General features: G+C 44.8%; 1 protein-coding gene across 6 annotated transcripts in view; it reads right to left on the minus strand.

Moving 5' to 3' along the window:
- Positions 1-14,154, minus strand: part of ank2b (ankyrin 2b, neuronal) — a 1,291,078-nt gene that overhangs the window by 217,182 nt on the left and 1,059,742 nt on the right. For all 6 annotated transcript variants that reach the window (XM_070871180.1, XM_070871178.1, XM_070871177.1 and 3 more), the window contains 3 exons: positions 13,093-13,191; positions 12,507-12,605; positions 6,550-6,622 (listed from right to left, as the gene is read on the minus strand). In XM_070871180.1, the coding sequence (XP_070727281.1) occupies positions 6,550-6,622; positions 12,507-12,605; positions 13,093-13,191 (271 nt within the window). The remainder of the gene's footprint in view (positions 1-6,549; positions 6,623-12,506; positions 12,606-13,092; positions 13,192-14,154) is intronic.

Below are 14,154 nucleotides of genomic sequence, written 5' to 3' on the forward strand. Positions count from 1 at the left end.
ACGAGGTGGGGGGGAGGGAACTCATTAAATTTGACAATAAATCCTTATTTATACTTCTACAAATATTATACAAATAAATCCAACCTGAATAAACATTTATAAGCCAAGAAAAGATTAAATAAACCATCTTCCTACCTGTGTGAAAGTGCTTCAGCCAGGGAGAATTCTGCAGTTGTTCGTGCCGCTGAGCGAGAGAGGGAGGGAGAGAGGGGAGGGAGAGAGGGAGAGGGAGGGAGAGGGAGAGAGAGAGAGGGAGAGGGAGGGAGAGAGGGGAGAGAGAGAGAGGAGGGAGGGGAGAGAGGAAGGAGGGGAGGGAGGGAGAGAGGAGGGGGGAGGAGGGAGAGGGGGGAGGAGGGAGAGGGGGGAGGAGGGGAGGGAGAGAGGAGGGGGAGGGAGGGGGAGGGAGGGGAGAGGGGGAGGGAGGGAGGGAGAGGGGGAGGGAGGGAGGGAGGGAGAGAGGGAGGGGGGGAGAGAGGGAGGGGGGGAGGGAGAGGGGGAGGGAGGGGAGAGAGGGAGGGGAGAGAGGGAGGGAGAGAGGAGGGAGAGGGGGGAGGAGGAAGGAAGGAGGGGGGTCGGGAAGAGAGGGGGGGGTCGGGGAACAGGAGCGGGTGTCGGGTCGGGGCGGGAGGGGGGAGCGGGTGTCGGGTCGGGGCGGGAGGGGGGAGCGGGTGTCGGGTCGGGGCGGGAGGGGGGAGTGGGTGTCGGGTAGGGTCTGGTCGGCGGGGGGGGGGGGAGCGAGTGTCGGGTCTGGTCGGCGGGGGGGGGGGGGGGGAGCAGGAGCTGGCCGTGGGAGGAGCTTTATTCACGCAGCCCCAGTGAGGCCATTCAGCCAGGGCTAGGGGCTGCGTGCTTCGGGCCCCTCCCACACAGTTCGGCGCCTGGAGCTACTGCACTTGCGTGCCGACTGTAGCGCGCATGTGCAGAGGTCCCGGCACTGTTTTCAGCGCAGGGACCTGGCTCCGCCCCCCCACAGCTCGTGCTGGCTGCGCCAAGTGCCACAGGACCTGTAAGTCGGTGGAGAATACCGAGGATTTTTTTAGGCGCCGTTTTAGGCGCGAAAAACGGGCGCCCAGCTCGGAGGGGCGCCCGTTTTTTTTCTTGTGGAAACTTGGGCCCTATGTGTGCAAAGGCTGTGGAACAATAGGACACCTCCAGCGAATGTGCAAACGAACTGCAAACCCTGCAAACCACCACGTTGCAGAGGAAGATCGATTCATGGTGGATCAGGTTGAACTAGAGACTCGAACCGAGGAGGCAGAAATGTACGGGGTAAACACCTTCACCATGAAATGTCCACCGATCATGTTAAAAGTTAAACGGAATTCCAGTATCCATGGAACTGGCCATGGGTGCGAGTCAGTCTACCATGAGCAAAAAGGCCTTCGACAGGCTGTGGTGCAACAAGGCTCACATGCCCAAGCTTAGCCCCATTCACACCAAGCTAAGAACTTACATCAAAGAGCTGATTCCTGTTATTGGCAGCGCAGAAGTAAAAGTCTCCTATGATGGAGCAGTGCACAAACTCCCACCATGGATCGTACCAGGAGATGGCCCTACACTGTTCGGCAGAAGCTGGCTGGGAAAAATCCGCTGGACCTGGGACGACATCCGAGCGCTCTCGTCCATCGACAACGCCTCATGTGCCCAGGTTCTGAGCAAGTTCCCGTCGTTGTTTGAGGCATTGGAAGTTTCTCAGGGGCAGGTGCAGATCCACTTGGTTCCCGGTACACGGCCCATCCACCACAAGGCACGGGCGGTGTCATATATGATGCGAGAGAAAGTGGAAATTGAATTGGACAGGCTGCAGCGAAAAGGCATCATCGCGCTGGTGGAGTTCAATGAGTGGGCCAGTCCGATTGTCCCGGTTCTCAAAGGCGACGGCACGGTCAGAATTTGAGGGGACTATAAAATAACGATTAACCGTTTTTTGCTACAGGACCAGTACCCGCTACCCAAGGCAGACGATCTATTTGCGACCCTGGCTGGAGGAAAGTCGTTCACCAAGTTGGACCTGACCTCGGCCTACATGACGCAGGAACTGGAGTAATCTTCGAAAGGCATCACCTGCATCAACACGCACAAAGATCTGTTCATCTACAATAGATGTCCGTTTGGGATTCGATCGGCCGCGGCAATTTTCCAAAGGAACATAGAGAACCTGCTAAAGTCGGTTCCACGCACTGTGGTTTTCCAGGACGACATACTGTCACAGGTCGGGACACCATTGAACACTTGAAGAACCTGGAAGAGGTTCTAAGTTGGCTAGATCGTGTGAGACTCAGGTTGAAACACTTGGTGTTTTTTCCTGGGACCAGAGGTCGAGTTCATAGGGAGAAAAATCACGGCAGACGGCATCAGACCCACCGACGCCAAGACGGAGGCCATCAAGAACGCGCCGAGACCACAGAACGTGACGGAGCTGCAGTCGTTCCTGGGACTCCTCAACTATTTTGGTGATTTCCTATCCAGGTTAAGCACCTTGCTAGAACCCCTACATGTGCTACTACGCAAGGGAGATGACTGGGTATGGGGGAAATCACAAGAGGCTGCTTTTGAGAAAGCCAGAAATCTGTTATGTTCCAACAAACTGCTTGTTCGGTATAACCCATATAAATGATTAGTGCTAGCTTGCGATGCACCATCATACGAGGTCAGGTGTGTGTTACAACAGGCTAACGAATCGGGAACATTGCAACCGGTCGCCTATGCGTCCAGGAGTTTGTCCAAGGCCGAAAGGGCTTACAGCATGATTGAAAAAGAAGCTCTGGTATGCGTTTACGGGGTGAAAAAAAATGCACCAGTATCTGTTTGGTCTCAAGTTTGAGCTTGAAACTGACCATAATCCACTCATATTGCTATTCTCAGAGAGCAAAGGGATCAACATCAATGCCTCTGCCCGCACCCAAAGATGGGAGCTCACACTGTCTGCATACAACTATGTAATCCACCACAGACCAGGCACAGAGAACTGCGCTGATGCTCTCAGTCGGCTACCATTGCCCACTACCGGGGTGGAAATGGCACAGCCTGAAGACTTGCTCTTGGTGATGGATGCATTCGAAAATGAAAAGTTATGGCCCGCCAGATCAGGACCTGGACCAGCCAGAATCCTTTACTGTCCCTGGTAAAAAGCTGTGTCCTCCGTGGGAGCTGGTCCAGCATCCCAGCGGAGATGCATGAAGAGATCAAGCCGTTCCAGCGGTGCAAAGACGAAATGTCCTAACAGGCTTTTGTGGGGTAATTGCGTGGTTTTGCCTAAGAAAGGCAAAAAAACCTTCATATGCGACCTACACAGTACCCACCCAGGCATATAATGATTAAAGGTATAGCCAGATCCCATGTGTGGTGGCCCGGCATTGACTCAGACTTAGAGTCATGCGTGCGCCAATGCAACACTTGCTCTCAACTGAGCAATGCACCCAGAGAGGCACCGTTAAGTTTGTGGTCATGGCCCTCCAAACCGTGGTCTAGGATCCACGTAGACTTTGCGGGCCCATTTCTAGACAAAATGTTCTTGGTTGTTGTGGATGCTATTCAAAATGGATTGAATGTATAATAATGTCTGTAAGCATGTCCACTGCCACCATCGAAAGCCTACGAGCCATGTTTGCCATGCACGGCCTGCCTGATGTCCTTGTCCGCGACAATGGGCCGTGCTTCACCAGTGCTGAATTCAAGGAATATGTGAATGCACATCTGCCCTGTTCAAGCCCACATCCAACGGCCAGGCAGAATGGGCAGTCCAAACCATCAAGCAAAGCTTGAAACGTGTGTCGGAAGGCTCCTTGCAGATCCGCCTGTCCCGAGTCCTGCTCAGCTACTGCACCAGACCCCACTTGCTCACCGGGGCAACCCCGGCCGAGCTGCTCATGAAAAGAGCACTCAAAACAAGGCACTCTCTTGTCCACTCTGATCTCCATGATCATGTCGAGGGCAGGCCGCATCAACAAAGCATGTACCATGATCGCGCAAACTTGGCACGCGATATTGAAGTCAATGATCCTGTATTTGTACTCAACTATGGACATGGTCCCAAATGGCTTGCTGGCACTGTCATAGCCAAAGAAGGGAGTAAGGTGTTTCAGGTTGAACTGGCCAATGGACTAACATGCAGAAAGCATTTGGACCAAACCAAATTGCGATTCACAAACAGCCACGAGCAACCAGAAGATGACACCACCAACTGCGACCCTCCAACACACACACAAGTGGCAACCAACATCACGGTTGACCACGAAGCTGAACTCACCATCCCAAGCAGCCTGGCAAGGCCAGCTGCCCAGCAAAAAACCAACCAACTCACACACACCTGCATTTGTACCGAGACGATCAACAAGGGAGCGAAAAGCTCCAAATCGTCTCATCCTGTAAATAAGTGTACTATTGACTTTGGGAGGGAGTGATGTTATGTATGTAATCCTAGGCAACCTGTATCATACCACCACCAAAGGGCCTACCTGTTGGAGTCCCAAGGGATCCCAGCAGGCCTATAAGCAGGCCTCCCATGCTGTACCAGTAATCTAGAGTTTAAATAAAGGAGCTAAGGTCACACTTACTCATTGTCTACAGTACTCAGTTGCATCACTTTATTATGAGCATAACAAGTATATCCTCTGATATTCTACACTTCAAATAGTTTCTCGACTTCACTCGCCCATCAAACCCGTCTCTGAACCTGGACAACAGTTCGTCACTGCACCATGCCGATCCGACCCTACCGATGTCAATGTTATCCCACCATTGGACCTCTATCTTTAACTCTGGACTCCCTCCTATTGTCTCCTCTCTATTCCCCGTTTACTACCAGGATATATGTATCCAAATAATTGCTACATAACCAGGCCTATGTAACTTGAGTTTACCCTGCAGAGGGACCTGGGGGTCCTTGTGCATGAAACTAGTTAGTTTGCAGGTGCAGCAGGTAATCAGGAAGGCGAATGGAATGTTGGCCATCATTGCGAGAGGGATGGAGTACAAAAGCAGGGAGGTCCTGCTGCAACTGTACAGGGTATTGGTGAGGCCGCACCTGGAGTACTGCATGCAGTTTTGGTCACCTTCCTTAAGGAAGGATATACTAGCTTTGGAGAGGGTACAGAGACGATTCACTAGGCTGATTCCAGAGATGAGGGGGTTACCTTATGATGATAGATTGAGTAGACTGGGTCTTTACTCGTTGGAGTTCAGAAGGATGAGGGGTGATCTTATAGAAACATTTAAAATAATGAAAGGGATAGACAAGATAGAAGCAGAGAGGTTGTTTCCACTGGTCGGGGAGACTAGAACTAGGGAGCACAGCGTCAAAATATGGGGGAGTCAATTTAAAACCGAGTTGAGAAGGAATTTCTTCTCCCAGAGGGTTGTGAATCTGTGGAATTCTCTGCCCAAGGAAGCAGTTGAGGTAAGCTCATTGAATGTATTCAAATCACAGATAGATAGATTTTTAACCAATAAGGGAATTAAGGGTTATGGGGAGCGGGCGGGTAAGTGGAGCTGAGTCCACGGCCAGATCAACCATGATCTTGTTGAATGGCGGAGCAGGCTCGAGGGGCTAGATGGCCTACTCCTGTTCCTAATTCTTATGTTCTTATATTCTTATTCGCGTGCACCTTTTGGCTGCCTCTCTGGACCTGAGCCCATCACTTCTATTTCCACTTTTTTCCTCCCTTTTTTAACAAAACTTCTTTTCTCTTTACCTCTCCTAGACCCATCATGCCTCCTTTCATTTCTCCCCTCTTGGGTACCCTGCCCTCCCAAATCCCTACCCCAACCCTTCAGCACTCCTCGACCTGCCTACTCTCCTGTTGCCATCCCAGGCTTGACTCCCTCTTAGATAAGCGGACAGCTTCCCTCTGTGCCTTTCTTGGTATGTTCCAAAGGGCCCATCAAGGCACTCATCACTGCCTCCTTTCAAGCAGCAACTCCAACTGGCCCAGCCTACTTTATCGCCGAGCTTTCTGCTCAGCACGCTCACTGGACATTTCACACTGCCTTTATAGAACCCATATAATTTTCATCACTTCATGATATCATGCAACAGAATTTTATACAAGTTAATTAACCAGTGATCTGTAGCTTGGACTTTATTTTTCCACGAGAATGAAATGTGATTCTGGAAATTTTCTCGCATCGTTATCAATTTATCCTCCGAAAACTGTTCACTACTTACCAGCTAGACAATATGCAAATTATATATCCTTTGAAATTGACTGAACTTCAGGAGAACTGACTCAGCATGACTTTTCAAGCAAAATATAATGTTTCACAATGGAATCACCAAAGGCAAAGATCAGCAAAGGACACAATAGCTAGGCCAATGAATGATCTCTAATAATAGTTTATAATTTCTCACCTTCACTCTAGAGTATAAAATACAAAGCATTATAACATGTATTTATGAACAACATTTATCTAAAATTCTAGGTTGGAATTTTTTTTAAATGATGTATTATATTTCAAATATATAACCATCACATTGGGGAATGACAATGACGATCATAATTTTATTCATATAATTATTGATAGCATTGAATACAAGAATACATTTCTCACCTTCCTCATCTGAGACATCCAGGATCTCAGTCATTGTCTCAGGTACATTCAGCTTATGTTTTTCAGTTATAGTCTGTAACAAGCAGGAACAGAAATACAGGAATATGTTAATTGTTCACAGGACAAACCACTGGATGGCAGAATACCGACTCAATAGCCTCAGTTTAATTTCTGCTGTATCCGTTTGCTTTGTAATTTCTGTCATTCTGCAAAAATCCAGCCTAACACACTTACATCAATCAGGCACTACAACTCATAAATCAGCAAATAATTCCCCCGTTTATCAGTATATACAGAGGACAACTGCTTCTTTGTTTATTGACTTTCTTCACATTTCAAATTTGGTTCAAAACTTGAACCACCTTTCCCCCAATCCCCGCAACAATGAAAACATGATTGCTATTAGGCACCCTGGGGAATTCTCTCCCCGTGACCCTGCGCCCTCTGGAGTCTGATGTCACAAAACATATTTAGGGTGGGTGGAAGTTCAGCCCCAAATAGACTCCAATAAAAACTCATGGTCTAGCTGGATCTCAGCCAATCCAGGTCTGGTCAGCCATGCTGCAGTCTCAGCTGATTTATGCCAACTGGCCTCTCAGGATCAGTATGTTTATCATCATAAATATAACCTTAAATTTTTTTTTACTCAATGTTTATTAATCCTTTCACTGGGATGAAGCTACAATTAGATTTAAACAAATTGAAATACTAATGACATTAAACTGTATCTCTGCACGCTACTGGTTTCATTATTTTTTTATTTAATTGAATTTCACATGCATTGTCTGACACATAAATCAGAAGCTGCCTAACCAGGACATTAGAAGAAAAATATAAAGTAATTATCAGGAAGAAAAAGCAGCATTCAGTGATAATCTCACAACCACCAGAACACTGTGCCGTAGTGACCTTCAGGCCAGTATAAATTGGTCAGTAAAAAGGTAATAGTGAAGGAGTCAGATGAGGCCATTCTGCTCACTTATTGTGATTGTGAAGCTACTTATTGTATATTCTTTTCAGAGAATATTGTACTGAAAAGTTCTATATTCACCGACAGTCGAGGTTATGTATTTTCAATTATTTACTGCATCTAAGTGGTCCATCTCTTATATTTATAATCCCTCTTAATTACCTTGGAATAAGGTCAAACAGCATGTGCATATCAGCAAATGCAGAAAATTACAGCAGTCATGCTTCTCTGTGATTCCCTTTTCTCAACATGATGATGCAACACTCAGGAGTGAAACTATCAGTTTGTTAAATTGCTAGGTGTCTAGGATGCAGATTCTCAAATCACTTGCATGACTATTGAAAGAGCTGATCATTTTTCAGATTGTAGTTACTGATCTATATGACAAATCCTGGAATGGATTGGAAGATATCCCAGAACTCTTATATTACTTTAAAGTCTACAGTTTTGTTCTGAAAGCTAATAAGATTAATTGTAAAGTTATATTGAAACTTGGCAGTTAGATTTCATGATGATCAAGGTGTGGCCTGAACAGAGCATTATACAGTGTGATCATGACATAGTTCAAGATTCTATTTGCTTTGTGATTGGAGCTCTGCATTGGTTGGACATGTTGAGCAGCAATTTTCCCAAGACACCTTTTTCGATTTCATCCTTCGTTATTTCAAGGAGTATCTGCATCATAATGTTTACCTTCCAAGTGCAACACTTTAAACCTGTCTGCATGAATTTAATCAGCCATTGTTCTAACTTCTTAAATATTTTGTCCAATGTAATTTCTGGGTTGTCTCATCTCCAACCTCCCTTTCCTCTCCAAACTCCTTGAATGTGTTGTCGCCTCCCAAAATCCGTGCCCAACTTTCCTGAAACTCCATGTTTGAATCCCTCCAATCAGATTCTGTCCCTGCCACAGTACCGAAACGGCTCTTATCAAAGTCACAAATAACATCCACGTGACTGTGATGAAGGCAAACTATCCCTCCTCAACTTTCTTGACCTATCTCCATCCATTGACACAGTTGACCACACCATCTTCCTCCGCCTCTCCACCATCGTCCAGTTGGGTGGGACTGCACTCGCCTGGCTTCATTCGTATCTATCTAATCATAGTCAGAGAATCACCTGCAATGGCTTCTCTTCCCACTCCCGCATCGTTACCTCTGATATCCCCCAAGGATCTATCCTTGGCTTCCTCTTATTTTTCATCTAACATTACAATCCACTACAGACCTTGAAATGAGTTTCCGACCACATATCCGCGCCATAACTAAGACCACCTATTTCCACCTCCATAAAATTGCCCGACTCCACCCATGCTTCATCTTATCTGCTGCTGAAACCCTCATCCATGCCTTTGTTACCTCTAGACTTGACTATTACAATGCACTCTTGGCTGGTCTCCCATGTTCTACCTTACGTAAACTTGAGGTAATTCAAAACTCGGCTGCCCGTACCTTAACGCGCACCAAGTTCCGTTCACCCATCACCTCTGTGCTCGCTGACCTACATTGCTTCCCGGTTAAGTAACACCTCGATTTTAAAATGTTCAACCTTGTTTTTGGAAACCTCCATGGCCTCGCTCCTCCCTATCTCTGTAATCTCCTCCAGCCCCACAACCCTCCGAGATATCTGCACTACTCTAACTCTGGCCTCTTGAGTATACCTGATTTTACTTGCTCAACAATTGGTGGTTGTGGCTTCAGGTGTCAAGGCCCTAAGCTCTCGAATTCCCTCACTAAACCTCTCAGCCTCTCTTTCCTCCTTTAAGGCGCTCCTTAAAACCGACCTCTTTGACCTAGATTTTGGTCATCTGCCTTAATTTCTCCTTATGTGGCTCAGTGTCATATTTAGTTTTATAATGCCCCTGTGAGGCTCCCTTGGGATTTTTTACTATGTTAAAGGCACTATATAAATACAAGTTGTTGTTGTTGTCTCTTCCAATCCCACTGTCCCATCTAGTTTGAAACATAAGCAAATTTGACCAATTTGCAATGAGTTATTGAATCTAAGTAATTGATGTAAGTTAAAAACAGTTGTGGTTCCATCACCCACCCCTGGGGCACCCCACTCAGTACTTTTCCACACTCCAGTATAACTCCTCTAATGAGTACCCATTGTATTGTACTCTTCAGCCACTTCTTAACCAATGAATTACCTGGTATCCACATGGCTTTGAGCTTAAATAATAGTCTGTCATGTGAAACTTTGTAAAATGCCATTTGAACATCTAGGTATATCATGCTGTAGGGCTTTCCACAGTCCATTGGGATGTTACAGTCTCAAAGAAGTTAAGGAGTTTGGTCAGGCTATATCTTCCCCTTTTGAATCTATGTTGACTGCTGTTTATTAGATTACAGTTGTTCATCAAGTTCATTTCCGAAAATCAATTCCATTATTTTACACGGAACTGAAGTAAGATTAGCGAGTCTGTAGTTACCTCTATCTGCTTTCTTTTCTTTTTTGAATATAGCATCTTTGTGTGCCTCCTGGTACCTATAAACTGGTACCTCCCCAGTATCCAGTGACTCCTTCATAATGATTGTCAATGCCTCACAAATCTTCTCCCTAGTCTCTTTTAGTCCTCTTGGAACTACCATCTGTCCCTGGGAATTTGTTTGTTTTCAGCCTTTTTAGTTTGTCTTCCATCTTGTTTATATGGAAAGGATAGATTTTAGTCAAGTTATGGGGCCGAAATTGACCCTTTTTTAAAGAGCAGTTACAGAGGCAGTAATGGGGTGGAAATGAGTTCCCATCCAGTCGGGGTAGACTCTCCAACAATCGGAACATTGCCCTCTTGATTTTTTGAGGCACAGAACCTGACCACGCCACTCCTGTGTGAACGGTTGTAGTGACATCATAAGAGCATATACCTCCTGGTCCCCGCCCAGAAGCGACATTGCCCTCAAAAAATCGTTCCACCACGTGTTGGTGCCTGACAATCTTGCGCGGTGGGAACCTGCCACTGGCTGGGTGGCGTGTCCGCCCTTAAAGGGGAGGGTGCACCACCTCGACTGCCATTTTAATTGAATTGTTGGCTGACTCTGCAATCGGCCCAACAATGGCAGTCACGGATTCAGCCGGGTGCAAGCCCAGCCGAAGTCCTCCCTGGTGGCCCCGTGGGGATCATGTAGGCCTCACAGCATCCCTCCCCATTAAATGAAGGGGAGGGACGTAGCTAAGCATCAGCGCGACGCGGTGGATGTGCACAACTTGGCGCTGATGACACCGCCTGCCTTCCGCCCCGCTCCCGACTCGCTTCCGCCCCTAGGATTTTTCACAAGAAAAGAGGGAAATTTCCCTCTATTCCCCGCTCCATCAATTGGGACGGTAATTCACCAAACAATTTTAATTATCCTTCTCAAACGGGACGTAGGGCAATTTAGGCCCCTATATCTGCGGGGAGCATGTTGCTCATGTCTTCTTTTGTGAATACTTGGAGGAAGTAATCATTCAAAATATTTAATATCTTGCACTCATCCTTGGTTTCAAGCCTATTTGTATCATATATGGTTCTCACCCCGTACTGTACTAAAATAATACCTTCCAATTAGGTTTTGCCTCTGCAACTGTGCTTTTTTCAAGGTCTCACTCTGCCCTTCTGATCGCACTCTTCTGCATGCTTCTATACTCATCTCAGTGAACAGCTTTCCCATTCTCACTGCAGGATTTGTAGAAGTCCTTTTCTCCTCTTTTTATTTCACTTTTGATTTGTTTGTTAATCCATTTGGGATCATGCTTGTTTGGTCTGAAATTGTGATTTTAGGTATTTATTTATTGTACTTGCTCAGCATTATTCCTTTAGAAGTATTCCACTTGCCCTCGACTGAAGTGCTGTTGAACAACCTCACTCAATCAATTTGCTTATGTTCATCCCTCATTCAGCCTGTTTAAAGTTAAGCATACCTGGCTCCAGTTTTTTGTATTTCTGAATTCTAATTCAAATTGAACGCAGTCATTCTGTGGCTACTCGATTCCAAAGCTGCCACAACTTAAATCTGCTGTATGTTGCCTAGGTTGTTTACAAATTATGGGTTAAGATGACTGCTGTGCCACAAAGAGTCCCTTATACACTGAGTTATGATGCATTGCAATAACCAACTCTGCCTCTAACCCATTTGGGTTATCCCAATGTATATTTGCTTGATTGAAGTCACCTATTAAAGTAACTTTTCTGTTCTCATATACCCAATCTCTTCATAGAGCAAACTGTCTTCCTTTTACACTCACCTAGTGGTCTGTAGCATACCCCTGATTTTTTAAAGTACAGATATCTATCCAGTGTAATTAATTGTGTAACTTTCTGCAATGTGGCTGACTACTGTTATTGTTTCTCTGCAATTAGTGGCCTCTTCAGTAGACAATCTAAATGTGCTCCTTGTGGTGTGGGTGCCCCCACCTGCCCACCGCCAGCCCCCAACAGATTTTCTACCCACGATCTTTAGGATCAAGTTTGGTAAAAATTATGCAATTTCGTCACCAAATTGTCTCTGACTACCAATTAATATGAAATGATTGCTGTTGCTTAATTAAATAGGCTATAAATTCATATGATTTTTTATTTGCTCTTCTTTCTTTCCTCATTGCATCAACATAAACCAGAGATCTGCTGCACTAGACTGCAGTCAGAATGATGTTTTACTTCATTAATAATACAGGCCTCGAACTATATATAAATCTCCATTGAATTGTAAGAGAATTCTGATCATCTTCACATGGTTGAATCTCACCACAGATGTCTCATCAGCAATACCAAATATTACAAAAATAAAAAAAAAATAACAACCTTATGTCTCTAATTTAGTGTCGCATTTTGTTAAATAATTTAATATTTTAACCTATTTGTGACGGAGTAAAGGTTTATAACATTAGTTTACAACCAATTCTGAAAGAAAATGCCGCAACATACAAATTAAATTTATTCCGAAAATGCAGAGAAAGGACAGTCCCTGAAGCACCGATGAGATTTTGTCATTAGAGATGTACTCACAGTTGTAGTGGTGGTGACCTCTTCCGTGACAACCTTCAGGGTATCAACCACAGAGATATATCCAAGTCGTTTGGCAATTGCTAAGGCAGTGTTGCCATTCTGCAAGGAAGAGAGTTGATTTAATTTACTAGTTTCACCAGAGCTCTATGTGAGCTGATGTCTTGCCAATAGTAATCACTAAAGCCTAAAAGGATGCTATTTGAAACCTTCCATTCATCATATTTACTTGACTTGTTCAGGCTAACCTCACTACCATCAGCAGACTAGAATTTGACACTTCACAAAACTTCAGTTAACTTGGAGAGAAGATTATTAACAGCTAAATAACAGCTAAATCATTTATGCAGTCCTTGTATTACAAGAGCTGACCTTATTAGCATGATTAAAAAATCTAGATGATGCGAGATGTTTTTTTTTTAAACAGAGCTTACTCTGAAATCTAAAAAGGATGCTAAAATCAACAGATTGTGAACTCTTGAAATGACAGCAGCAATTAGCACTAGTGTCAGTGATCCTTACTGAGGCATGTAACTTCTGTGCACATAGAATCTTTCAGTATCTCTACCAAGCAAAGAGATAGACTTACAGCAGTGATGGCATTGGCTTTGGCTCCATGCTGAAGGAGAACATTGATGATGTGGGTGTGACCCTGCTGTGCTGCCTGATGCAAAGGTGTATATCCATTCTGAATATGCAGACAGGTTCATTCAGGAGCAGTTAGGATGAAAGAAAACAAATGGCACAAATGAGAAATTGATTGTCCTTCATTAGCATAGAGTGAATCGAGAAAGTTCTCTCAATATTGAGAGTGAACTCATGAAACACATTCAAATACAATAGAACTTTAAAAAAATTAATTCTCAGGATGTGGGCATCACTAGCAAGGCCAGCATTTATTGCCCATCCATATTTGCCCTTGAGAAGGTGGTGGACAGCTTTCTTCTTGAACTGCAAAGTATTAGCCAATAGTTCTATAATGGATAAGGGAGTTAAGGTTATAACTCTTAAGTTGAGAGAACTATCCTCCAACCAACACTGAAGAATGGAGATGTCTGGAATAGGTTACATGAAATTACACAGAATATACAGCGCATAAACAGGACATACGGCCCAACTAGTCTGTGTTGGTGTTTATACTCCATATGAGTTTCCTCCCATTCCATCGACCTCATCTCAGCCTTTCAGCTTATTCCCTTTTCTCTCAGGTAGTCGTCTAATTTTCTTTTGAAAGCATCTAAGCTATTTGCCTCAACAACCTCCTGTAGTATCAAGTTCCACATTCTAACCACTCTCTGAGTAAAGACATTTCTCTATTCGATTTATTAATAATTATCTTGTATTTATGGCCCTAGTTTTGGATTCTCCCACAAGTGGAATCATTCTTTGCACATCTACCCTGTCCAACCAATTCATAATTTTAAAGAGCTCCATCAGGCCACTTCTAAGTCTTCTCTTTTCTAAAGAAAAAACCTGTTCAATCTTTCCCGGCAGTTGTAATCTCTCAGTTCCTGTACCATCCGTGTCAAAATATTTTGTGCTTTCTCCAGTGCTTATATGTCATTTTTATAGTATGAAAACCATTCAAATCGTAATGTTATCGAGTTTAAAAAAAAATCATACTCTAGCTTTTCCCATTTCTCTGCAGAAA

This window comes from Pristiophorus japonicus, chromosome 2, assembly GCF_044704955.1.
Source record: "Pristiophorus japonicus isolate sPriJap1 chromosome 2, sPriJap1.hap1, whole genome shotgun sequence".
Lineage (NCBI taxonomy): Eukaryota > Metazoa > Chordata > Chondrichthyes > Pristiophoridae > Pristiophorus > Pristiophorus japonicus.